This window comes from Schistocerca americana, chromosome 2 (genome assembly GCF_021461395.2).
Source record: "Schistocerca americana isolate TAMUIC-IGC-003095 chromosome 2, iqSchAmer2.1, whole genome shotgun sequence".
Lineage (NCBI taxonomy): Eukaryota > Metazoa > Arthropoda > Insecta > Orthoptera > Acrididae > Schistocerca > Schistocerca americana.
The window spans coordinates 871,844,081-871,872,014 of record NC_060120.1 but is presented as its reverse complement, the minus strand read 5'-3'; the positions used below and the strand labels follow the sequence as shown (position 1 = coordinate 871,872,014).

Genomic DNA, 27,934 nt, shown 5'->3' with positions numbered 1-27,934 from the left:
GGTGTCAAGATGTACGACTTCAGTATGTAAAGTTTTTGTCAATGAGGTTATGGGCACATAGTTGTTAATTTACATGGTGAAAGTCCATCTTTCTAGTATATGATGAATGGATGAAATGTGTACGTAACTAAGCAAATATTATCTAATTAATGAAAGGCATATTTGTGGTTTTACAGCACCTCACTTTATTCTAAAAATGGTGAAAATGAATGCAGTATTGGCAGGATATTCAGATAATCAGATTCTAGTATACTTCACTGCTCTCTAAACACTTACCCAGTGGATTTGAGACGGGAAGTAACAATATTCCTGAGGGCAGTATTATTTCAGATCGTGGTGTCCATCCCGTCCTTGAGATTGAAATATAACCTACCTCAGACATAAAATAGATTCTAACTAACCTAACCTCCTCGATCCCGTCAAAAACTGACGAATGAGATCGGGCGCACAGTGACCAAGCTGTCGGCCAATGTTACCTATGAACCTTTGCGACGGCGTCTGAAGAGCGTCGTCGGTGACTGCAAACGCAGACCTAAACAGACACTGACGAGTGCTGCCGCCAAGCAACTAACTGTGCGGTGTAAACTAATATGCATATTTGTCAATCACGGTGTTTAAATAGATGTCTGTGTATTATTTTATGTGCTTCGTTACAAGGATTATGTTAACAGAAATATTAAAAAGCTATGTAATTATTAATGTATAGTGTCTTGGTTTTAGTATTAAGACAGAATCATTAGGTGCATCGCCACGGATCCGTTTAGGCGGTAAAGTCCCTGTCGTATTTTCATATCTGGAGGAGGTTGTAGAAGAAGTCTCTGCACTTTGTGTAGTCTTTTGTCTTTTGAGTGAGGAACACGTACAGTATTTCCGCAGTGTACTTAAGCAGCGATAATCCGCAGAAGAAGCGGTGGCTATAATTAACTGCCAGTTCTAAGCTATTGTGTGCTGGGTAACCTTATGCACTATGCTACATCAAGATACCTTATACTGGCTAAGAAGTGCTTCTGAAGTAACGGCATTGCTTCAAGCCACAAATGTAAGCCACTAATTCATCGTCTTGTAGCATTTGACGCGAGGGGCTTGCAGATAGCTCACCACGAGCGCAACTAACGAAAGTATTTTTCTTTTATTATTTGTGCGATCAGTGTAGTGTGGAAATCGTAGGCTGGCCCGTGTGGCCGAGCGGTTCTAGGCGCTACAGTCTGGAACCGCGCGACTGCTACGGTCGCAGGTTCGAATCCTGCCTCGGGCATAGGTGTGTGTGATGTCCTTAGGTTAGATAGGTGCAAGTAGTTCTAAGTTCTAGGGGACTGATGACCTCAGAAGTTAAGTCCCATAGTGCTCAGAGCCATTTGAACATGTGTAACTATTGTTTAAAGCGAAAGCTTTCTTTTTAACTGTTTATTTGCGTAGTTAGTAGGAGTTTCCTTTTCCCTGACAAACGTAAATTACAAACTTTATAGCTTTCAGTGATTACAGCTGGTGTATTATTTCGTAATATGTATCACTGCTAATTACGTACAGAACACAACTGTAAATAGTTACCAGCTGAATTCTTTAAAAACAAAAGCGCGTGGAGTAGCCACGCGTTCGAAGGCGCCTTGTCACGGTTTGCGCGGCTCTTCCCGTCGGAGGTTCGAGTCCTCCCTCGGGCATGGGTGTGTGCGTTGTCCTTGGTGTAAGTTAGTTCAAGTTAGATTAAGTAGTGTGTAAGCTTAGGGACCGATGACCTCAGCACTTTGGTCCCATAAGATCTTACCACAAATTAAAAGAAAAAAAATTAAAAAACGTAAATAGTTAGCAGATGTTGGACACCTGGAGAAGACGATGAAAGGTATTGTGACTTTATATTACTCTCAGTACCAAATACTGGCGTGGATTTCAGCCTACACAATTTCAGGAGCATGTGACATGTGACATACGTAATTTTCTGTTCACATAATATACAGGATAAAGTGGTATTTTACCTCGAATGTGTAATGTTTGAGAAAGTATGTTATTCAGAAAGTGCAACGTCTGCTTTAACACTGAGAAGTGTTGTAAATACAACTAGTCCTTTACTTGAAAGAAATACGATTTTATTATTTACAAATACACAGCAACAAAGCAACTACTACAGCAGCTAAGCACTCTCGATGGTTATCATGTTTTATTACGGTGATGTTTCGCTACATATTTTTTGTAGATAATGACATAAGCTGAAGTAGGGATTAAAATTTGTGATATGGACCGGGTTTTGCTTACTGAGGCGCATGTGCCAGCCATTATACAACCTTAGCAGTATAGCTAACACAGCTGCTCGTACTGGCCTCGTCCAATGCCCCCTCTAACACAAATTTCACCTTCAGTCTATTTTCCCCTTCTTAAATCGTCAGTATTGCCCACACTGTACAGTACTGGAATAGCCACACCAGCTTTGGACGTAATGAGGATATCCTGCCTGTACCTCAGGCATAGGTGATCTATTGATCCGATGGAATCAAATTTTCCCTGAGAGATTTGATTCTCATTCTCATCTTCAATCATGACAGAAGTTACAGTTGAGACTCATATGACTCAAGAAAAATTTAATTTTTGTAAAGAGTTTATGTTGCTGAAAGTAACATTTTGTGGGGGTATAGCTCAAATATTCCCTCTAGACAATCTTATGTCTATGTGTTGTCCACGTTCGTCCATAAAGTTCTGCAACCCTCACCTCAAAGTTGCGACCGTGTACAGTGTTCCGTTATACTCTGCATTTTCTTTATACAACTACAATTATTTTATATATTTAAAATTCCTTTTGTATGGTAGTGTGCATGCTCTGCACACTAGAGAACGATTAGCAGTGGAGTTGCTGAGTACCTACTACACGCCCTTGCCCTCCGAAATTAAGAGAATCCGGTTGCCGATATCGGTCATTTGCAGCAATTAGGTATTCCTTATTAGGATAGATCCGGCTGGAACATCCCAGTGTCCTTATCTAATCAGATTATTTGACTGCTACGCAAGGATGACCCAGCGCTTAACGATGACACTGCATTCCCTGTGGTATAAAATTTATGATGGCGCTGAAGTTGCTTGTACGTTAGTGGGACGCGCGAGAAGCATAATACAGCATAGTCTTCCTCCTGGTGTAACTGGGTATGTACCATACGCACAAAATATTATATTTGTTCAGTAACTATGTTCGACTACTGTGCTAAATGCTCCAACTGTCATATGACGTGTGAAATGTCTTACATTGCCTTTATTCCTATTATTTTGGCACGTTTCTTAGATTTTTGGGAAATAATTGTCTTACATAGCACTACTGTTTTCTTCATACTTTGTCCAGTATTTTCTTCATATTGGTTACATGGTATTTGCAATTTCTACTACTAATTTGAATAAATGACTGTTCCAGTGCTATTATTTTCTGCTTATTACGTTCAGTATTTTCTAATATCCTTTGAGAACTGCAGTTCCTCTATTTCTTTCGTTCCGAAAGTTGAAGACTATCCCACCAAATAAGTTGGTTCAGATACTTGCGTTTGGGAGAATTTCGATTCTTTTCGCCGTTTGGCGATTCAGATTTAGGTTTCAGGTCGTCTTCCTAAATCGGTTAAGTTTAGTAACTGGATTGTGCCTTTGACAAGGACATGGCCCACTCACGTTTCCCATCTATGTGCAACCCCATCTACGTTCCGTCTCAAATTACCTGCTCGTCGGCGGGGCGCTATGTTTTAATCTTCCTTCTTGTCATTTCTGACTGGATTAAGAAACGTTGGGGAAAACCATGCAAGAATCGAAATATTCCATGCGGTTAAGTGAAAGTTATCCTCTTACGCTGGTTTCCGTAGTTTCAGCCGTTCACTTCGTACCCTAACTGTACTTTTTAGCGTCGTTTCCCACATTATGACATATTGGACAGTAAATTGCATGCAATGCGAGTAGCTCCGTTCTCGCTACAAATGGCTTCCCCTATAGCTAAGCATTTGTTGCTGCCAGGGGGACGTGGTTTCAACGCGTGAAGCAGTATTGTATTGTTTTGTATGCTAACCGGGGAGCAAGAAACGACGGAGAGGCTCCGTCCCCGCCGCAGCCGCCGTGGTCCACAACCACACGACGACTATCGCAGTCCACTTCACCCCTTCGCCGCCCCATACCGAACCCATGGTTATTATGCGGTTCGGCTCCCGGTGGACCCCCAAAGGGAGGCGTCTCACACCAGACGAGTGTAAAAATGGTTCAAATGGCTCTGAGCACTATGGGACTCATCTGCTGTGGTCATAAGTCCCCTAGAACTTAGAACTACTTAAACCTAACTAACCTAAGGACATCACACACATCCATGCCCGAGGCAGGATTCGAACCTGCGACCGTAGCGGTCGTGCGGTTCCAGACTGTAGCGCCTTTAACCGCTCGGCCACTCTGGTCGGCCTAGACGAGTGTATCCCCTATGTTTGCGTGGTAGAGTAATGGTGGTGTACGTGTACGTGGAGAACTTGTTTGCGCAGCAATCGACGACATAGTGTAACTGAGGCGGAAGAAGGGGAACCAGCCCGAATTCGCAGAGGCAGATGGAAAACCGCCTAAAAACCATCCACACACTGGCCGGTTCACCGGACCTCGACACAAATCTGCCGGGCGGATTCGTGCCGGGGACCAGGCGCTCCTTCCCGCCCGGAAAGCCGTGCGGGCGCGCGAAGCAGTAGTCAATGATATATCGTTTGTCGAACAATTGAAGTAGGGTATACTCACTTTCATGAAGAGGCCACTTGAATGAGAAATGCAGCTCCGGCTTCAAAATCTAACGGTTACGCCTGGAAGACCCAGGTTCCCCATTAAATACTATCCCATTTCACCATAGGCAAAGTCGGAGGACATTCCGTGTTCCTTTGGATCGCTGGCATGTGTTAGGTACATGTATTACTGGCCGTAATGTAACAATAATCACATTAACGCCTAAGACACTTAGCACTAGAAAGAAAAATCAAGGAAAGTTGTGCCATAAAGTGAAAACTAAACAAATAAAAGACGCTTAACCTCGCCGGATCTCCGTCGTAGCATGTGCCCATGCACATCTGTAACACACACACATACACACACCACACACACACACACACACACACACACACACACACACACACAGCCTCTCGTAAGTCATTCCTTACTGATACTCTTCCTGTGCTTCTTTTACATGCAACACAATAACAGTTATTGGTCAATGGAACAAAGCTTTTTATCCTTTAATGCACAAAAATCACTTCAGTCAAATGGTTCAAACGGCTCTGAGCACTATGGGACTTAACATCTGTGGTCATCAGTCCACTAGAACTTAGAACTACTTAAACCTAACTAACCTAAGGACATCACACACATCCATGCCCGAGGCAGGATTCGAACCTGCGACCGTAGTGGTCAGGCGGTTCCAGACTGAAGCGCCTACAACCGCACGGCCACACCGGTCGGCTCACTTCAGTCAGAGTAACCAACATTTTTAAAGGCGAACCGTAGCACAGTTCAAAAACGATTGAGTGTTCAGTTAGGAGGGAATATGAACGCTGGAAGAAGAAATTTGGCAGCCCGAGCCGCATTTCCAGAACCACTATTGGTTTGTTTATTCGACCAACCAGAGCGGTATTGAGAAATCAATTTACGGAAACCAGACTTGCGGACCCCCTGTAAATGTTGTGAATGTAACGCTCAGGGAACAAGGAAGTAGCACGACTCCTTATCGTTCTCTTATCAGACGTTCTCACGAGATAATACAGCCACGTATCGCTGTCAGAGACCTACCGCTTGTCACCAGAGTCCAGATATGCTTACTCTTAGTACATTAATATAAACATCACATTTCTTTTACAGCCGATTAGGATCTACCGGACGCCTATCATTGGAATAGTAGCTACACAGCGAAGCTTGTATCGTTCTGATTTTCAGATCCATTACTACCATACATTGCGTGAGCTGTAAGTGACGCATGTACTACGAAGTGAGGTTGCTGCAATGTATTGCAGTTGTATACAATGTGTTAGTTTGATAGAACCGTGGGCTAAAGGAATTTAGGCTGGCACCGTTGGATGGTGTTTATATTCAGATAAACCTCTCAATATTTTAAAGAGGGATTCATGGTTACACTGTCGACAAAATTAGTTCTCCATAACTACGAGGGAACTCACTCAAAGTAACACTTTGTATGTAGGACATCCGCAGTCGAAATATTCCACACTGAATAAGAAGGACCATCACGACTGTTAAAAGTCTTTATTCAAAGACACCACTGGTTTCGCTAACTATATTTGATCATCAATTGCTTATCCGTATACATATGTAGAAGACAAGTTATTAGAATTTTGACAACGGCAGGTAATAGAAAATAAAAGCGATTACGTTTGTGTCTACTCACGGTCAATCCATAAATGTGACATGTTTAAAACCCGGCAAAAGCACATTCCCCAACATTCTTATAAGGTATTTACAGTTGCTAACTTTCAGATATGGCTTGACACATAGATCTTCCCCTCTTCTGCAAGATTCTGTAGTGTTATCTCCTTTGTCGTCTCTACTGCAGCCCAAAAACGCGTTTACACTTGACAGAAGCAGAAGTCTGTGCTCAGCGCACTAATAACTGTATCTTTCGAGATACGACAGCAACAATGCTTATTCTAATATTTTAAATACAGTGTTCTGTCGCATTTGTCTTTGCACGCTAAAAATATAAAGGGGCAGCTAGCAGCCCATGAAGCCGACAGGTCGCTCTGCAGTTAAAATAAGTCTGAAGATGTTAAGAATATGAGCGAAACCGCTTATCATTGTAAGGCTAAGCTACAATAAAAGCAGTAGAACAGTAATTCGGATCATCTCCACATCATCTCAAACAAACAAACACCGTCCGAACAGGCCTTCAAGATCCAACGGTACCCACCGACCGCCAAGTCTTCCTCAGGCATTAGGCGTCACCGGATGCGGATACGAAGGGGCATGTGGAAAGCACACCGCTCTCCCGGCCGTTGTCAGTTTTCGTGACAGGTGCCGCTACTTTTCAATCAAGTAGCTCCTCAATTCGGCTCAGAAGGGCTGACCGCAGCCCAATTGCCAACTTGGCGGACCCGAACGGAGACCCATCCAAGTGCTAGTCAAGCCCGACAGTACCTAACTTCCGTGATCTGAGGGGAACCAGTGTTACCACTGCGGCTAGGCTGTTGGCGACATCGCCTCAAGTTTTCGTAAACTGTGTTCCGCATTGGGACGATATACCTTAGGACAGCAATCTTCAGTACATGCAAAGAAGCACGTGGTGAAATAAGACATGTCATTATTTATGTGAAAACTACCACAAAGAACGCCAGTAAAGAAAGGTGAGGTTGAGATATGGTGGCACATCTCAGTTTTAAACTTCTTGAGTTATGTTTTTCAACAAAATATCTCTGTATCAGTACTGTACCAGTGTAAGTTGGCCTTAGTTCAGCGCATTTGCAGCTAGGTTTTACAAAAGTTCTCTACTTGTGCGATCTGCCGAGTACCTTTCAAAATCACTCCCTTATATTAACAAAAAAATACTTCAATCCCTTTTGGTTGACATCCGCAGCACTTTGGCAGCACAGCAGTACGTCGACGATATTCTACGCCTGTTTTGTTGCCCTTCATGGCAGCCATCCTGGACTTGCTTTTCAGCAAGATAATGCTCACCCACACACAGCGAGAGTTTCTACTTCTTGTCTTCATCCTTGCCACATCATACTTTTGCTAGCAAGTTTGCTGGATCTCTCCCTAACTGAGAACGTTTGGAACATTGTGGGTAGGATCCTCCAACCAGTTCGTGATTTTGACGATTTAACGCGCCCGTTGGACATCATGTGGTACTATACCGCTCAGGAGGACACTAAACAACTCTATCAGTCAATACCAGGCGGAATAACTGTTAGTATAGGAGCCGGAGGTGGACCAACGCTTTACTGACTTGCTCAAATTGTCAAGCTCTTTCTCCTGAATAATAAAACTTTTCTCAGCTCGTACGCTGTGCCAAGTGTTATTCGTTATTAAGATTATTTAAAGTTACATAAAAAATAAATATCCGCAACTCGTGGTCTCGCGGCCACGTTCTCACTTCCCGAGCACCGGGATCCGGGTTCGATTCCCGGCGGGGTCAGGGATTTTCAGCTGCCTCGAGATGCCTGGGTGTTTGTGTTGTCATCATGAAAGTGGCGAGATTAGGCTGAGCAAAGGTTCGGAATTTGTACGGGCGCTGATAACCGCGCAGTTGAGCACCCCACAAACCAAACATCATCATCATCATCATCATCATCGTAAAAAACGAAGGACGAGGTAGTTCCGAATCCCATCCCCATCCTTATGCAATTTGAACTTCTGTACCGTCTCTAGCGGCCTCGTTGTTACAGTACAAACCCCAACATTCCTTCACTCGTTTTATAATCTGTCTAACCATGTGCCAAACTGACATCATTAGAAGCTCGCAAACTACAACGTTGTCGGTCATTAATGTTATTGCCCTATTACCTGTCCCAAACTGTCTCTTGAAACTCTCAGCTTGGGGGAAATGAGTTCATCCTGACGGACTCTTCTTTCATTTGAATGACTTCGTTGGTGACTCAGGTACGATCCTTACAGTAAATCGTTAGAGTCTTTCATTAATTTTGTGATGCCGAACTTTTCAGCTGTGGCAAATTATTATCGCCGCTAATCAGAGAGTAACAAAACTTTGAGGCTACTAATGGTATTCCTATATTAAGTAATTGGCTCTGAGCACTATGGGACTTAACATCTGAGTCATCAGTCCGCTAGAACTTAGAACTACTTAAACCTAATTAACCTAAGGACATCACACGCATCCATGCCCGAGGCAGGATTCGAACCTGCGACCGTAGCGGTCGTGCGGTTCCAGACTGAAGCGCCTAGAACCGCTCGGCCACAGCGACCGACTATTAAGTAATAGCCAGGGCTATTGAGAAAGTAAGGTCCAATCGGTGGCGAAATGGAAACCACTGTGAAAATAAAAAATATTTCATTTGTGACAGTTTGCAACACGTTCCAGATACTTCCCTGCATAGCGCAGACATATGTAGCAGCGTTGTACCAACTTTCCAGCACCCACGTCACAAAAGGCAGCCGACTGTGCTTTCCGTCAAATCTCTACGCTGGTCTGCTGCTCGTTGTCTGTGCCAAAATGTTGTCTCCATAGCCAACAGTTCATATGAGTAGATCTGAAACTCAGGGGGGAGCTAATTACGGGTTGTACTGTCGGCGATCAAATACTTTCCAACAAAAACGCTGCAGGAGACTCTTCACTGCCCCAGGAGACTGCACCCGAGAATTGCCATGAATAAAGAAACGCATGACATTTTATGTGAGCTGGATGACATCAGGTGAAATCTCTCGCTAGCCCTCATACTTGGCGGTAGACACTACTTTCTAGACATCTTTCCGTGCTCTGCTCACTCTGCTCTCAGAGATGAAAAGAGCGACGTGACGCGACCGACGAGCATACTAAAGACACTGCCCAACACACTTGTGCAGAGCTTCATCAGATTTTCAATGTGGTTTCCATTTCGTACCCGATCGGATCTTACTTTACAAATAGCCCTCGTAAGTTTGAGTAAAATTTGATTCGCCATTTCACGTTTGGCACGAGGTCGAACAAGAGGTACAAAGTCGACTGTAATGATTCGCTGGTATAGATACATTGTCCATAACGTGTGACGGTGATAATGGCGGTTAATTCAGAAGTTAGTAACCAGAAAAGCAGTTCTGGCCGTGTGCAGAAGCGAGAAACAACCTTGCGTAACCAAGGAGCCTGCCCAAAATTGTGTGAATGAACACCGTTAGGTTTTCGAAACCCAAGGTTTTCAATGAGACCTACAGCAAGAGCGCTGCCTCAGTGGGACCCGAGTTCTCCTGCCGTCTTCACGTTTTCCTGTGGCTGGTACAGTCATCAGTCATCAGCCTTCACACTTCCTGGTCCTACCTTTTACGCGATGTGTTGTGACAGTTTAGCTGAGTGTTACGGATATTAGCAGGTCGATAACAGATTGCTAGTTACACGGAGAAACAGTTAATGGTCTCTAGCTGGTTGCGACAATCAGACCATTTGGAAATACAATGGCAACTGTCAATTACGATTACTTCCGGACAACCGACGGCCCCATGTCACCGCTAAGGTAGTCTGTCACATTCTGATGTTATGTGCCGTCAAAAGACAATATCTTTCTTGCTCGACCTCAGTTGTGGTTCAAATGGCTCTGAGCACTATGGGGCTTAACATCTAAGGTCATAAGTCCCCTAGAACTTAGAACTACTTAAACCTAACTAACTTAAGGACAACACACACATCCATGCCCGAGGCAGGATTCGAACCTGTGACCGTAGCGGTCGCGCGGCTCCAGAATGAAGCGCCTAGAAGCGCTCGGCCACAATGGCCGGCGAACTCAGTTACACGTTTTATTTCTTCATATTGTATGGGCGTGTTTTTTTTTTGTCTTTTTTTTTGTTTTTTTTTTTTTTTATTGCTCGAGCACTGTCACCATTACAGTATAACTGTGTTGTATCCAGGCACGTTCTCCATCTATTTCAGGGCCTTTTTAGCTTGCTCAGTCGTGTGAGGTCAATTAGCAATGTATTTGTGGATCTTTTACTTTATACTTAATTGAGTCTTTAGTCAACTCTGATTCAAGTAGTGTTGGACGGCTGAGAAATATAGATGTGTAAGTCAAAATAGCTACTTATTCAATAATGAAGATTTTGTGTTTGACACTGTAGATACACAAGTGAAGCAAGGAGAGGAACTTTATTGAAAGTTTTTGATGGTTTACATACTATATTAACCTTTTAAACTAAAAAAGAACATTTAATTGTGATCTTTGTAATTTGTACGTATTTTCCTTTCAGGGAAATACAGAGTTACACCACTGGGTATGCAAAAAAAGACATACTTCGAACTGAGGTCGGATATTAAAAAAATTTTCCAAAAGATATTTACGTTTAATAACACATTTATAACAACATAGTCGAAAACTGACACACATTTTAAGCTCATATTTGTTCCTCGCTCTCTTCAGAGATCGCGTCAGGAGATAAGCCGACGTCTTGTGGATTCTGATTGCTTCTTATGTTTCTAAAAAAAAGCATGGTTCACTGGGGGGGGGTGAGGGGGGGGATGTACACTTTGTGATCAAAAGTATCCGGACACCCCCAAAACATACGTTTTTCATATCAGGTGCATTGTGCTGCCACCTACTGCCATGTACTCCATATTAGCTACCTCAGTAGTCATTAGACATCATGAGAGAGCAGAATGGGGCGCTCTGCGGAACTCACGGACTTCGAACGTGGTCGGGTGATTGGGTGTCGCTTGCGTCATAAGCCAGTACGCGAGATTTTCATATTTCTAAACATCTTTATGTCCATTGCTTCCGATGTGATGGTGAAATGGGAACGTGAAGGGACACGCACAGCACAAAAGGGTACAGGCCAACCTCCTCGGCTGTGACCGCCCACAGTTGAAGATGTTCGTAATGTGTAATAGGCAGACACCTATCCAGACCATCACTCAGAAATTCCGAACTGCATCAGGATCCACTGCAAATAAAATGGCTCTGAGCACTATGGGACTGAACATCTGAGGTCATCAGTCCCCTAGAACTTAGAACTACTTAAACCTAACTAACCTAAGGACATCACACACACCCATGCCCGTGGCAGGATTCGAACCTGCGACCGCAGCAGTCGCGCGGTTTGGGACTGAAGCACCTAGAACAACTCGGCCACCGCGGCCGGCCACTGCAAATACCATGGCAGTTAGGCGGGAGGTGAGAAAATGGATTTCATGGTCGAGCGGCTGCTCATAAGCCACACATCATGCCGGTAAATCCCAAACGACGCCTCTCTTGGTGTAAGGAGCGTAAACATTGGACGATTGAACAGTGGAAAAACGTTGTATGGAATGACGAATCACGGTATATAATGTGGCGATCCGATGGCAGCAGGGTTTGCGTATGACGAATGCCCGGTGAATGTCATCTGCCAGAGTGTGTAGTGCCAACAGTGAAATTCGGAAGTGGTGGTGTTACGATGTGGTCGTTTTTTTCATGGAGGGGACTTGCACCCCTTGATTTTTTGCTTGGCATTATAACAGCGCAGGCCTACATTGATGTTTTAAGAACCTTCTTGCTTCCCACTGTTGAAGAGCATTTCGGGGATGCGACTGCATCTTTCAACACGATCGAGCACCTGTTCATAATGCACGGCCTGTGGCGGAGTGGTTACACGACAATAACATCCCTGCAATGGACTAGCCTGCACAGAGTCTTGACCTGAATCATATAGAACACCTTTTGGATGTTTTGGATCGCCGACTTTGTGCCAGGCCTCACAGACCAGCATCGATACCTCTCCTCAGTGCAGCACCTCGTGAAGAATTGGCTGCCGTTCCCCAAGAAACCTCCAGCACCTGACTGAACATATGCATGCGAGAGTGGAAGCTGTCATCAAGGCTAATCGTCGGCCAACACCATATTGAATTCCAGCATTACCGATGGAGGGCGCCACGAACTTGTAAGTCATTTTCAGCCAGGTGTCCGGATACTTTTGATCACGTAGTGTATCTTATCAAATTCGAAAAGTCGCTCTTCTTAAGAACGGGTATAGCTTGTCGACCTTTGTATAGTTTTTCTTGGTCAGTCAGAGCAAGGCTACGAGATCAACCCTGTTTGATAGGTTTCGCCAAAAGCTCTTCAAACGGCATGTCTTCATTCAGTGTGTATTTGTACAGGACAGAATACTCCTATTCCTTATCAAAATGTAGCCGCTGTATTTTCAACCGGTTCACATTGTCTTCATTTACATTTTTTTTCGTTTTGTTGCTGCCTTTGTCAAATTATTAATACTCTGAAACTCATTACCTTCCGTTCTTTCTAACAGGAATTTGTTTGTTTTCCTTGTAGTTAGTATTATTCTCTACCAATCATTTGGAGCGAAGACAGTTCGATTTCGTGCTGCTTGTTCTATGTGACCAAATCCAGCATCATTAGGCAGATAGAGCCCCTGAAACCGCGAACTTTAAATCAGTGATGTCTACACTCGTTTCTTGTGTCAATTTCATTGCATTTAAAGCTACATTAATATTGTATATATTAATTATGCATTTACAGGATTGTTTTTTCTGTACTTGGTTAGCAAGCAGAGATTTCTTGTGATTTCCTGCTTCCTGTGGGCTCATCCCATACGTACATGTACCCTAAATTTTTCCCTGTATCATTCACCCAGAGCTTGTGACAGTAAATGTTTCCACAGAAGTATACCTCAGACACTATTAGTTTTGGAAATGGGAGGGCTTTCTGTAAAACAGTAGTTAAGGTGCATATATCTTCATTTTCTTTTCCCAATGAGAATTTTAGTCCTTATCTGCACCACCGTCATCACTATCATAAAGAATATCACGCATTTCATCACTGCTGTATCCATTGTGCTAGTGTGTAGTTTGTCTGATTTGTTAATGAAGCTTGAGAACGCTGTGGTGTAAGTCAGACTCATTTCACTATTATTCGCAAGGCATTTGACGTTTTGTTGAGTGCTCCAAGGAGGTGCTACTACCTAGCGGCTGAAGGTCTATGTTTGTCTTACTCCACTGTACGCCGTAACAGACTGGTTATGTTAGACGCTGGACAGCTGGATATCTGAAAACTGCAAAACACTGTCAGTCAACCAGTTCTACTACCCCTTTCCATCTTTAATCCGTCATCACACTTGATTTGCTCTACTGCAACTGTGATGACAAGGTCGCATTACGCCTGTAGCAGGAGATCAGTTCGATACTTTAGCCAAAGTCAGAGCTGTGGTCAGGGTAGTGGGTGCTCCTTGCCAAGCCAACCAGCTGGGAAAGCTGTTTCATCTTTGCATACTTTCTTTCTTCCTCTTCTTCGTTTTGTCTGGCCATCTGTGGACCACGTTAATTCACGTCAGCTTCATTTCTTGTGGCCTTTCTCCTTGTCCAGTATTTTTTTATTCTCATACTTTGCAACCTTCTTCGCTCTTTGACCATGATGATTTTGTTCTGGGTCTAGTTCTGCCCTCGAAACGCGTGAAAACCTGGTCTTTTTTTTTAATTTAAAAATCACCCTGCTGTACATTTCTGGTTAGCGTATTCCCATTTCTTCCAAATACTTTCGCACCACCGTATTTTGTTTCTCTTGATGATCAGAAACTGTATTATTTGCTGTGTTCCTCTGGTCCATTCTAAGGATGTGTCGAAAGAAACACGCTCCTTCTTTTGCTGGTTAGGTCTGACATTTTCTCTAGTGTGGTATACACTGTTCTTCGTAAGTTCGTCTTCTAAACTGACCATCTTCTGTTCTTCACGGTCCCAATATCCACCTGAGAATCTTTCGCTCCACAAGTTCTAGTCTCTTAAGTACTCCTGTTCTTATTAGGTTAAGATTTTCTGCTGCGGAAAAGGCTTCAGGGTGGATCACTGCCAGGAAATTTCTCAGTTTTGCATTGATCGCAATATTCTTCCTATTGTAGATGTTAATAGTTAGTTTGTATGATAAATTAATTTTGTTTATTCGTTCTTCTTTGGCTTCCTTTTCTGTCAGTCCAAGTTTTATCCGTTCTCCCAGGTATTTAAATCTCTCCACCTCCTGAAATTTCCTTCCTTCTATTGTCGTCCATAGAGAAAATGACACAATACAATCTGGCAAAACCTTTTCTAACCACATTACTTTGCCTGCATTTCCTCTGCTACTAAACTCTGTTAGGGAAATTTTCTTTCTTTAAATTTCAGAGGAAGGCAAAGAGTTTCAAGGAACTAAACGTGGCACATACTGCGTGGACAATACTTTCCAATACAACGACGTTGTTCTTTCCCAATGATTTTTGGTGATTTCAAAGCAGCGAATCCCAAAGTATAATCCGTGTGACTTTATGATTTGTAAGTCTTCCAAGCACCTTGCAATGAAGTCGACGGTTGACTGTTGCAATACTTCGATCTAATAAATGATAATCATACTCGTAATTTCAATTTTTCTGGTAGTAGAAAAAAAAGCAACTGGACATTAGGACAGTAGGTTCAAGAGTTCACAACCAGTGGAGAGAAATTTGTAATAAAATTTCGTGACGAATTACTCCTTTTTAACATTGACAAGACCAATCTAAATAATAAAGTACCGGTAAACCATTCACTTTTATTTCGGTCACTGAAAAAAGTATGTATCACAAACAATGTGAAAGTGTCACACACCACCCCTTGTAAAATACCTGGCTGACATAGATACACACGAATGAAAGAAATTCTTTTTCAGCAGCAGAACAACATCACCTCTCGCTCTGATCTTCAGGACATCAGAATGGCCCCGCCTACACTCTACAGCAACGCGCTGAGCACTCCTAGTCGCTTCGTCCGCCTTATAGCCAATATTATTGGAGTGGAGCTGAAAATAGTGAATATAAAAGAAATTACTAAAGAAATGCGAACACCGGAAATGCTCGAGGTAAAGTTTCTTACCTATTTCAGTGATATTACATGTACCCCGTCTGTCCAAAAGGTTTAGAGATTGGATTTTTGCCACGCGGGATTAGCCGAGCGGTCTCAGGCGCTGCAGTCACGGTCTGTGCGGCTGGTCCTGGCGGAGGTTCGAGTCCTTCCTCGGGCATGGGTGTGTGTGTTTGTCCTTAGGATAATTTAGGTTAAGTAGTGTAAGATTAGGGACTAATGGCCTTAGCAGTTAAGTCCCATAAGATTTCAAACACATTTGAACATTTTTTTATTATTAAAAAATATAAAAAAGTTATGATGATGGTTTTAATGATTTAAGTGTTCTACATAGTCTTCCCCATACTTTATTAAACGAATAGAACATTATACAACCATGTCCTTATTCAGGCTGTTGTTCAGCTTGAACATTTTATTTAGGGACGTTTAGTTCTTAGTCCATTGCAAAACAAGTATCTAGATACACTTTTTCCTGACGTTCACTACTTAACACTGCCTGCTCACAACAGATTGGTCGAAGGTGTTGTGTCCCACTTCTTGGCCTCTGAGGCAGCTAGTAACAATACAGTTAATTAGAGCATTCTGAATAAGAAATACTATTAATTACAAAATAGACTTACCTTTGCTCGTCAGGGTCGGCTGTAGCTATGAAGCTGTACACGTGGACTTGCGGTTTAGAACACACTAAAAGAGTCACGATTACTGAGTGGCGAATTGATACAAGTTCAGAATGGCCGCACTGTGGCTGCACTACAGACACTAGAAAAGACAAATTCGCAGACACTTGTTGACGCAGTTCTAATAGCGTTGGCGCAGCACACAAGAGACCGTTGTCTCTTCACTCCCTGACAGTTGACACGGGCTGCCGCACGGCGAGCTGCACAACGACGCCACTTCGATATGAATTTCCTGGAAGTTGGCAGGATCCGACCTCGAACAGAACTGTCCAGGTCTCTCCTGATGCTAGTTCATGGCAGAGGCGCGGCGGTGGGGCCTTGTAACCACGGGAGGCACGGCTTCTTCCTGGCATCTCATTGGCGCCTTGTGATACCGCTCCGCTGTGCAGTGTCTTTGCGGTGGTCGATATTTCTTGCGCCGCTGTCGATACTCGACGACACTGCAGAAGGGCACATCCGTTCTTTGAAAGTTGTTAGTTCAAGCTCCCACCGTAATTTCTTCACTGATGTCGCTTATTCGTCCAGAATAAATTCAGTCCCGTAACTTTTTGGACGGAAGGTAGCATACTGAAAAATTAACTTCGCTCCCACTTTCCATTGTGCACTAGTTATTATTACTGGATTGCAATATAGGTATTTCTCAGAGCAATGTCCTTTGATAGTATTTACTTTTCCTCCTATTGTTCATCTTTTGCATCTGTTTCAGAAATTCCCGCAGCACAAAATCCCAGCGCTGGAAGACAATGGTTTATTCATTTCTGAAAGGTGAGCTTGAATTAACATATGTGAGAAAATGAGAGCACGTTGATAAATTTCTGTTATACGATTAGTCTCGTAAAACGGAAAAAAGAACTGCCAAATATTTCTTCTCCGTGTGGAACCTCTGACTAGGTCAGCACTGAATGAGGCAGTAAAAAGTTAAGGAAAAATAGTGTGTATATGTTTCCAAATATGTAGGTTCTCCTAGTACTTTATGTGGGCGAAACGAAATGCCCTATCTGGATAATGTAAAACCAGGTTGTGTATAAGGTACCTTATCTCAGAAAATAAGCAACAAAAATTTTTGAAATTTTAGGAATAATAAATACACTGTGTAAATGTTGAAGTTGTAGGAATTTAATATTATCACTTATAAAGAAAGATATAAATGTTTTTCTCTGAGACTGATTTTTTCTTTTAAACTTCAGTTCTATTTGCCTGAGATAATGTTAAAAACGTCTCTGTTAATATTAAAAAAGCTTCTGCATGCGATGCAAAATGTGTGTTTGAGTATATCCTGAAAATTTCAGCTTTCTTTATTGAGTAGAAAGAGAGAAAATGTACCTTTTGTATCGAAAAAATAAACCTATGGAAAACGAAGTCAAAAGTTGAGACATAAAGACATTCTGCCTTGGCACCTTTTTTAGTTGATCTTGCATACCTATCGTACATTTTTAGCTTGTTTTCTGCATTTATCAGTCTCTCGCTATCCAAATCTCTAATTATCTCAGCAGTGCGACAACTTACACCTAATCCTAGAGATTGCAGCATTTCACATTTACTGATGTTTCTTTGATTGAAAGTAGCAAAGGCATCATACACCCCACAGTGTAAAGTGGGTAAGACCACAAACACACTTTTGGGTAAACGAATCAAAAAGACATTTTTCACAGACTCGTTTGTATTTTGTGGTCTTCTATACAAACACTTTCGAAGTAGATCAGTGTTTGCCAAGTCTCTGAATACTTGTTTTACTGGCTCCGTAATTGCAAAGGCAGACTCTTTCAGTTATTATATTTTTCACCAGTTACTAAACCCTTATTATATTTGCACTAGCTTTGCACAACTGCCAGGCACAATCCGTCTTGAGATTCATCAGTGTTGGACAGTGTAAGAAAATCCACTGACCATACAGCTTTCTTCATTGGATCTACACAAAAAGTATTTTGGCCTAATTCCTAAACCATAATAATCTTGGAATTTCTTTATAGCCGGTATTGTCAGTCCATCTTTGGCACCAGTTGGTTTCCCATCACTAAGGCAAGTTTTCCCTAGCGACGACTTCAGTTCATGAAGACGAGCCCCCCTTCTCTTCTACACATGCCCCACACACTCAAGTTTCTTTATTTCTAGCAAATCTCCATAGACTTTGCTGTTTCCATCACCTAAGTAACTGATGTAACGGACATCATAATACGTTTGAGTGCGTCCAAAACGGGTCTTTACTCTTGCTATTTCCATGGCTCCACCTGTACCAATAAAATGTCCTGTGCAAATGTTTACATAAAGTTGCTTTTGTCTTTCTGGACACCTAAAAATTTGGGCATTATAGAAAAAACAGTCACTTGTCACACTTGTGGCTGTGAGGACACCGTTTTTTTGAAACGTACATTTAGTATTCGTATGTTTGTTTCTAAATGTAGTGTGCCACACATTTATATCCATGGCACGCATTACGCATTATTTTAGAAATGACTAATGTAATATGGTGGCTTAAACAATCTCAACCCTTATCCGTGAAGATGGTTCAAGACTGAAACCGGTTGATATTTGGGTTTAAAATAAAAGCAGCTGATTGCTGAAATATGCATTTTATTCATCCCTTTCATTAAATTTTTACTCTTCCCTTCGTTAAACATTAACCTCTGATTTTCTTATTACAGCCGTGCTATTGCCATGTACCTCGTCTCGAAGTATGGAAAGGATGACTCTCTCTACCCGAAAGACCTCAACAAACGTGTCCTAGTTGATCAGAGGCTATTTTTCGATGTGGACCTATACTCTAAAATTACGCAAGTTTTCGTAAGTAATATTCGCTTAAAATATTACTAGAGCAACTACTTAGGTTTCTGTATAATGTTCCTCAGGATGTACACTATTTTTAACTTTTATGTGCTACTGCATGCTTCGTCTCTTTCCATAGCACACCTAACAACATTAATACGGAATGATCCTACGACCCAGTACATTCATCATCTAAACTCATTACTGATTCTCAACTTAACTTTTTTCACAGTTCTCTTTTTGAATTTCCACCATACATACAACGCCAGCATAGACATAATTAAGCGATAGACAAAGAATGATTTTAACTATGCAGATGAACTGGGGAAACCATCGCTGATGGGATAACTAACAAATGAGATCTATTGAATGTACGTCCGTAAGTGCTAATATCCACGCAAGGGTCATTCTGCTTACATCGACCCGAACACTACACCGTCGCGCTAGGTCCTCTCACGTCATTGATGCTATTATGCCGTTAAGTAGAGCTTCTTTCTGCTTTATCTGCTCACTGATGGTTGTCCTGTCCACGACGCCCCATCCATATTCTGTACTCTCAAAAGGCATTGTGTTGCAGGGTACGAATGAATGCAGCAATCCATGGATTTCCGAGCTTACCTTGATTGGACGTGGGTTGTTCCTTATTCTCTGGGAACAACTCCTGCAATTTATTCCTATTATTCAAAATTACACTTTGGAATTCAAACGCTTCTGACAATTACATCAGCAAAAGTCTTGTGGAATTTTCAGTAACTCTCTATTCCATAAAAGAAGCAATACAGTACAACCAAGCTAATCCGATCTCAGATGGTCCGACTTCTTTCTTGCTCTGACCATCCCATTTCTGGTGTTGTTGACATACTAGGGCCGCTGCTACAGTCAGGTCTGGAATCGTCGATGACCCACCGTCTGCGAAAGAGATCAGTTGCCAGTTGGTCGTTGTTAGGAGCGTTAGATCAGTCAGTTTTAATATGAAATAACTGGTTTCTGACTCGGCCATAAGTGTGAATGGGCACACGTTTGTTTTGAAATTTAGTGACAGTGTTCTTCTTACACATTAAAGCCTGTAATAATAAATCATGCCACCATCTAAAACTTAAAAATGTGACGCTGTCTTTACAATTTGACGTTGAGCCCAGTCATATAAGTGGGTGGGTCAGTACAGCTGACGTTGACTGGACAACAGAAGCAGAATTAAATGACGACCAACTCATTGACGCTGTAACTCAACAACCGATGAGAACGAGAAAGATGCTGACAACGAAGGAAATGAACCTACGGCTCGAGTATAAGGGGCGTTCAAAACGAAACGAGCCGGAGGCGCAATTACAGACACCAGTACGTGTATGTTATAAGTATTGACCCTGGCTTTTTAGACGCTTGACCCACTGTGACACAAGGTGGAAAATTCTCGGGGCTGCTATGTTAACCAGTTCCGCACGTACTGCTGGACGTCGTCGTCCGAGGTGAATCGTTTGCCCCTCAAAGCTGACGTTCTTCTTTGGCCAAGATGGCCCCCTTCTGATTCATTTCCTGCAGCACGGGACAACAGTGAATGCCCAGCGTTACTCGCAAACCTTGACCACCCACCGCCAAGCGATCAAATCAAAACGACCAGGTAATCTCAGCTGTGGGGTCATTCTACTCCACGACAATGCAAAGCCTCATACGGCCAACATAGTAGCGGCACTCCTGCAGAAATTCAAATGGGAGGTTCTCGGTCACCCTCCATGCAGTCCGGAACTCTTTCCCTGTGATTACGCCGTTTTTGGTCCCGTTAAAAAGGCTCTGAGGGGCAAACGATTCATCTCGGACGACGACGTTCAGGTGTACGAGCGGAACTGATTAACATCGCAGCCCCGGGAATTTTATCAGACAGCCATTTACCGCCTTGTGTCACAGTGGGACAAGTGTCTCAACAGCCAGGTTCAATACCTCTATCATACAGGCACTGGTTTCAGTGATTATGCCTCCGGCTCGTTTCTTTTTGAACGCCCCTTGTATCACACACAAATGCTAAAAATGCATTTGATGTCCTTTAACACATCAAACAAAGTTTTACGTCTAGCCCAACAGGCATTTCGTGGATTAGGAAATAGCGGAACATCGCGGCAAAATCAAGGTTGTCGCCTGCTAAACAAAAGAACATAACAGACTTTTTTCGTCTTCCTTAAGAAGAGAACATTTTTTACTGTGCGATTCCTCATGTTTTAAACAGTTAAGTGCCAATCGGTTGCGTGTCAATGCGGCACTTATAATAAGGTATGTACAGATGTTAAACTTCACTCACAGTAAAAATATCTTACCGTGCGATACATATGTAGTTTGCAGTAAAGGCACTAGTATAAATTACACTTTCGTGTAAGATTTTTTAGTGTGTGAACGTTTTCTTTTCGTTTTGCTACTGTTTTAACACGGAACAGTATTTCAGACAATACTTCCAGTAGAAAACTGAAGTCCCACTGTACTGTATTGTGATGTTGTGGGTTTATTAAAAGTGTTCCTCTGATAATTTGACATTTTTTGGGTTTCAGCCATGCACCCGGTCCCATAGGCAACCGATAAGCGAGGTTCTACTCTACTGTCAATAACTGACAGTAGAATTATTGCAATAGAACAAGAATTATTCTAGTTGCTTCTACTCATTTACTTTTACTTGGGCATAAAACCCTATGTTGGAGCTAATTTCTTCCGTTCATAACAAACGTCGAGGGACCGTGTACCGAAGACGGAGTATTTCTCCCCACACTTTCCCCCTCTCTCATCTCAAAAAGTCAATTGTATGTTTATTTTCAGTACTTTCATTTTGGAGAAAGTATATATCGTCGTTAGTAGGACATTGTTTCAAATATTATTTAAAAAGAAAAGCCAGTAGCTGAAAATATAACCACCAGCGTTATTTTCTGATCCTATAGTGTCTACAATTAAAACGGTAGGCAAATGAGAAGAAACTTTCATCAACATCAGGGTTTTCACTATCACTATAGAAAGAAGTGCCTTTTCGTTACAATTGTTGATTAACGACCCACTTCGTTCTCGATTTTATTTAAAGTTTTTTATCATGTTAAGAGGTATTAGTTCTCAGATTTCGTGGTAAGTACTCACAATAATGGCCAAATACATATTCATTGTTTATATAAAAAAAACGTATCTGTGAACTACTAAAGAAAATATTTGAAGCTGATAACTGAATATGGACAGTACGATACTCTGTGAAAAATCGTTCCTGTCTATAGCTCCATATGCGGGCAACTGAAATTTGCGCAATTTTTAAGTGATTTTTCACTGCGCGAGAGTTTAATTGACCAAATTTCTCGATAGCGCTTATGAATGGCATACAGCCGTGCAGTTTATTCTTAGATTAGTAAAATCCAGTTGCATAAAAAGCTATTCATCATTTGTTCTTGAGAAATTGTAGTACTGATTGCCAGATATCAATGCACGCTGCAGGACAAAACAAACACACACACACACACACACACACACACACACACACACACACACACACACAGAGAGAGAGAGAGAGAGAGAGAGAGAGAGAGAGAGAGTGAAAGTTAAGTGCCTACTAAAGGATTAAAAATGGATTTAGGTTTTGTGACAGTAAAGTCATTTGAGAAGAACAAATGTTATTATTAGCATTCCGCTCCAGATCTTTCGCGAATGGAACACTCTTCGTGAAGTGTTTTGGCTCTATTTAACACCTAAGTTGAACTTTTGTGACACTGACGTTAATGAAGTAGTGTCTTACTAGTCGAACAGCAAAGATTTTAAAAAAAATGCGCCTATATTCAAAATCTTTTTCTAGAGTTATTCTATAATTAATGTTCACTTGTTCAATATCTTGTTCTACATGTTACTTTTGAGTAGCATCTGAGATTTCAGAGCTGTGATTTTTCTGCCTACAGGTGCCAAAGTTTCATGGAAAGCAGATAGAACCTAATAACATTGACAAAGCAAAGGAAGGTTTGGAGACCCTGGACCGAATGCTTGACGGCAAACAGTGGCTGGCGGGGGACAATGTTACCATTGTCGATTACAGTATTGCTAACTGTCTATTATCGCTAGAGGTAATGCATGCACCGCCGCACGCGATCACTCGATGTTTTGATTCGTGCTTTTCCAAAATAGTAAATAATCGAGGTATTATGGCTAGTATTCATCATCCATAAAGATAGTTGTAGAAGCTGGAAGGCAGCAAAATAAGTACGGCGTTCAAGACGAGATCATAAAGTTGTGCGGATTTGTTCGGGCGATTGCCGAGCCTCGTACTGTAAAAAACAACGTATCACTATTGCTGGGGTATGTGGAATAATTTTAGGGTGACTGGTCTCTTTGCGAGTGATGTCATTACCGTTGTTGCTGAGGTGTGGAAGTAAATATAGAATAGAGGTAACAAAGTGTAACTACTGCCACTCCATGGAACATACAATAACAGTTTTACAATCACTTTGAAAAATAATTCCGCACCACCAGATCTGAGAGAATGTGGCTATATTCTGCAGCACTTTGAAAGCCGGACCATTTTTCAGCCATCCATCAAGGAGACTTACTCTCTTTCTAGCACCCAGCCGTAGAACAGGGATAATTGTTCACCTCCGGACTAGATATGTCCGTAAACGAAAACTTCAAGGAATCGAGAACACTATTGTCGAGAACCAAAAGGAACCGAATACATATGACGGATCCCAGAACTTCATCAAGTACAGCCGATCACTTCTTGTTTTACAGTAATAAACTTGGACATTTGCGTCCTTATAAGTAGTTAAAAAAGGATGTATACTTTCCAGATACCATGCGGCTATATCTGATGTGCTACAAACAAGAGGGAAATCGTACATTATAATGGGTGTTCGGAGAAAGATAAAACAGAATTTCTTTGTGTCAGTGTTGCTATAATCGGTTTCCGTTGTTTTCTACATGTTTTTCAGTTAAAACCACTGCCAAACTCAAATGAGTTTCTCACATTGAAAAATGTGTATTTGCATTGCTATTACGCTGACTTCACCATCGAGATTCGTAAGTGTACTGTTAGTACATTGCAGCTAATGTTTTTTAATCACTCTCACGCAACCAATATAGTACCTGGTGCATTCCTAGACAAACTGAAAATAATGTCCGAGCCATTTGTATGATCTGGTTCTAGTCTTATATTCCCTTATGTTTGTATGTGTATAAGAAGATGAATAATTTCTCAGAACATAATGGGCTGAAAAAAGTCTCGTTTTTTAGTTCCTGACAGATGATCCGAAAGAGTTCTGTTTGTTTCCAAGTATTTACTTAATACTCTTTCCTGCTAAACATGGAGACAGATGTTATCTGGCATGTTATCACTCGGCCTACTTTCCCCGAAATTGTGGATTTGACAATAACATAGGTTGTTTTCGACACATGCAACCCTTTTCCTCATAGTAATTTAGTTCAGACTGGTAATTAGTTTGGTTAATAGGGCTCAAAAACGGCAAGAAATATATATACCTACATTCATTTGAATCTGCTCATCATTACGAGATTGCGCTTCCCCTGGTATGCGCAAGTTCCGTCACAACGTGTTTTCACAAACAAAAAAAGCATCGAATGAAAATCTGGTGGTGGTTGATACTATTATTCTGATCCGCACAAAGAGTGTACTCAGCACTGACGCGTATTAAATTCCATACCCAAGCATGATTTGAACCTGCGGCCTCGGCCACGCTAATCGTTGACGTTACCCTGAAACCGCAAACGCGAAAGGCTCACCACACAGTAGAGGCCGTATTCCCCCTCGTTTTCGTAAGCGAGATTGACTAGCGAAAATGCTGCCTGGCATATTACTGTGTTCCGAGAATCGGTCTTGATAACGAGACGACCCGACACACTCGGCTGGCCGCTTGCACTAACGCCTCGGCCTCATGGGGCGGTTCTGGACCGACGTCGTATTGTGTACGGCTTTCCGACTTACAAATATACTAGTAAGGAACGCGCACGTGTGACATGTCGTAGTAGTTGTGCTGGTATGTATGGATCCGTTAGGGAAAACTCACATTTCGACAGAACTAGTCACAATTGAGACATTCGGACGAATCGGAACCACGTAGTTATAAATGTAACACGGCCAAAGTTTTCGTGTACCAGCGCTATTTGTCGATCCATCAATTGCGGCACTCAGGTTACTCAGAAACTGTCATGTAACAACAACAACAAGGGAAATCGTGAAACTTTGTGATGGAACAGGAAATGAAGACTGAATATGATTACATGAAGATAAAACTATTGTGGGTCTCACCTGAGCGTTAAAACCAAGTCACTCGTTGCAGCGGCAAGAATAGCTAGCTGAATGTGTGTGGGGAGTGGGGTGTGTATGTACTCACAGCTCTCTTTATATTGACATTTCTTTTCCCAAATGTTTCGTATTTCCTGTGTAACTGCGCATACTTGCTAAGGCTTCTTCAAGATTTTCGATGTCGGAAATTTCGCAGTTGCTCTCACACACAGAAACGTCAGCCTTCCGCGGAATTACTTTTGAATATTTCCTTTGTATTTATTTATATTTCCTTTGTATTTATTTCTTTTATTTAGCTACAAACTTACTCCACTGTTACTTCGTTCCTTGACGAAATAGCCTGTTTAATTGTATTCTTCATGTTCTCCGTTAGCATTAAAATTGCTTTCAACGAGGGCCAAGTTCTAGTCATATTAATGTATTCCACAGCTAATTTTGTAACGTTCGTTTTCAAAGCTAATTGGGTAACTTTTCTCGTTTTATTTTTCTTCGTTGAAGATGTTTCATATTCGCGATGACGCTGTAAAGGAACAATGTTCGAGAAGGCAAAGACTATGGACTTAACGAACACCACAGCGAACAATGTGAGAGAGCTGCTGAACCTATGATTAAAATAACAGTCGAGATCGCAATAACATTCGTTTATTATTATAGGTTATGTTGAAGCCATCATCACATTTTTAGGCGCCCTATGCTGGTGCTGGCGATTCCTCGGTTCTTCATGCCACACCACGGTTTTTCGTTGCATCACCTGAATAACCGAGGAACCATCACCACCAGGCATAGGAAGCCCAAAAAGTCTGAGCAATGCTTCAACATAAGCCGAAGCTGGTAATAATAAACAAATGTTATCGCGATATCGACTGTTGTTTTAATCAAAGTTAGCACCAAATCGCTGCACTCATCAGACAATGTTGTCTAATTTTGTCGATTACCGATGCGATCTGATAAAGCCTATCTGTATTCAGAACAGTGCAGGTCCTGTCACGCTCACTTGGAGCACACTCGACGTTACTTTCGTTTCTGCTGAACGTTCTCCATCTAGTGTAATATACTGGAGTCTGTTAGTGAAATACACTGCCTGATCAAAAGTATTGCGGAATTGACGACCAGATGTCACCAGAGGCGGACTCTCAAATATAGGAGGTGGGGATTGTTGTGTTTCAGTAAGGAGGCAGTAAGAGCAAAATGAATCCGTCAGGAGAGCTCAGTGATTTCGAACGTGGACTTGTCACTGGATGTCACCTGAGTAACAAATCCATAAGGGATATTTCAGATCTTTTTCGTGAATTGTCTGTGAAGTGGAAATGTGAGGGAAAAAGCACAGTTAAAGGATGACCTCATGTGCTTACGGCCAGGGACCGTCGAGCATTGCGGACGGTGTTTGTTTAAGATTGTACGAAATGAACTTGAGCTTCAAAAACTGATATCAGCAGTCTAGCTCACACAATGACTGTGCGTTTGTTTTTCTTTTCTTTTTTTTGGAGGGGGGGGGGGGGCGGTCATCAGTCTTCTGATTGGTTTGATGCGGCTCGCCACGAATTCCTCTACTGTGCTAGCCTCTGTGCGTAGGGAGTTAAAAATAATGGGGTGCAATGGTCGGGCAGCTCCTCGCAAGCCATACATTTCCATAGTCAGTACTGAGTGACGCGTAGGGCGGTGTATTGAGAGACGCCAGTGCTCAGTGGATGACTGGAAAGAGTGATTTGAAGCGATAAATCTGGTGGCAAACCTCTTGAGGAACAATGGGTTGCGCCGGCCGAAGTGGCCGTGCGGTTAAAGGCGCTGCAGTCTGGAACCGCAAGACCGCTACAGTCGCAGGTTCGAATCCTGCCTCGGGCATGGGTGTTTGTGATGTCCTTAGGTTAGTTAGGTTTAACTAGTTCTAAGTTCTAGGGGACTAATGACCTCAGCAGTTGAGTCCCATAGTGCTCAGAGCCATTTTTTTGAACAATGGGTTGCCATTCCCCAGTGTCCCTAGAAATATTCAAGACGTTATAAATACTAACAATGGACATATCCCATATTAATGTTCACTAATAATTATCTGGATACTTTTCGTCACATATTGCATCCATCGGTCCAATCACATATCTGCGGAGAAATTTCGTATAGTAATTTAATTACTCAACGATATGGTAGGCCTACAGTTTTTAACTTTCTGAAATCTAGGAAAATGGAATTAACCTACTTACCTGTATTTATGTTTGAAAGACATAGTGATTGAATAAAGCACACTAAGTGTCAAGTAGTTTTCCTTGATTTCTTGATGATGCTTTGAGAAAAATTTCTTTTGTTCCAAGAACTTATAATTTTGAGCTTAGAATGTACTCTAAGAAATGCAACAGATGGACGTCAGCCACTCTGATCTGTAACTCTATCTGTCCATTCTTTTGTCCTTTTAAGCAGTTGTGATATTGTTTCTCTGCACATTTCTCCAGTGTAGGAAATATAACCAAATGTTAAACTCTATCGACAACTCTAAATCACAAAACATAGAAGGAATTGCTATATCTCACTGATAGAAACATTTTTCTTTAATTGTGCCACATTTAGTCATCTTACAGTATTGTAGTCTGCAGGTATTGATAAAAAAAATTTATCGTCTTATTTCAGCTAAATCCAGAAGCAGGAGTTGATCCGAAGACGTACCCTAACATCAAGCAGTGGCTTTCACGAGTCGAGACTTCTAACCCAAAATATGTGGAGCACCTCAGAGAATTCCGTGAGAATGTGAAGCAGTTACTGCAGCGGAGGAATACATAA

The 27,934-nt window shown here is 42.0% G+C and overlaps 1 protein-coding gene across 1 annotated transcript; it reads left to right on the top strand.

Moving 5' to 3' along the window:
* The first annotated feature begins 3,075 nt into the window (after window positions 1-3,075).
* On the top strand, window positions 3,076-27,934 carry LOC124594502 (glutathione S-transferase 1-like). The gene is made up of 6 exons (XM_047132877.1): window positions 3,076-3,126; window positions 15,279-15,467; window positions 16,853-16,911; window positions 18,789-18,927; window positions 22,815-22,976; window positions 27,785-27,934. Exons 2-6 carry the CDS (start codon window positions 15,324-15,326, stop codon window positions 27,932-27,934), a joined length of 654 nt encoding a protein of 217 aa, XP_046988833.1. The 5' UTR covers window positions 3,076-3,126; window positions 15,279-15,323.

Bases quoted from the DNA above. Each gene is read 5' to 3' on its own strand.
- LOC124594502 (XM_047132877.1), top strand. From the start codon at position 15,324: ATGGCCCCGCCTACACTCTACAGCAACGCGCTGAGCACTCCTAGTCGC. The intron at 15,468-16,852 runs GTAAAGTTTCTT...CATCTGTTTCAG, and splicing joins GAACACCGGAAATGCTCGAG to AAATTCCCGCAGCACAAAAT. The intron at 22,977-27,784 runs GTAATGCATGCA...GTCTTATTTCAG, and splicing joins ACTGTCTATTATCGCTAGAG to CTAAATCCAGAAGCAGGAGT.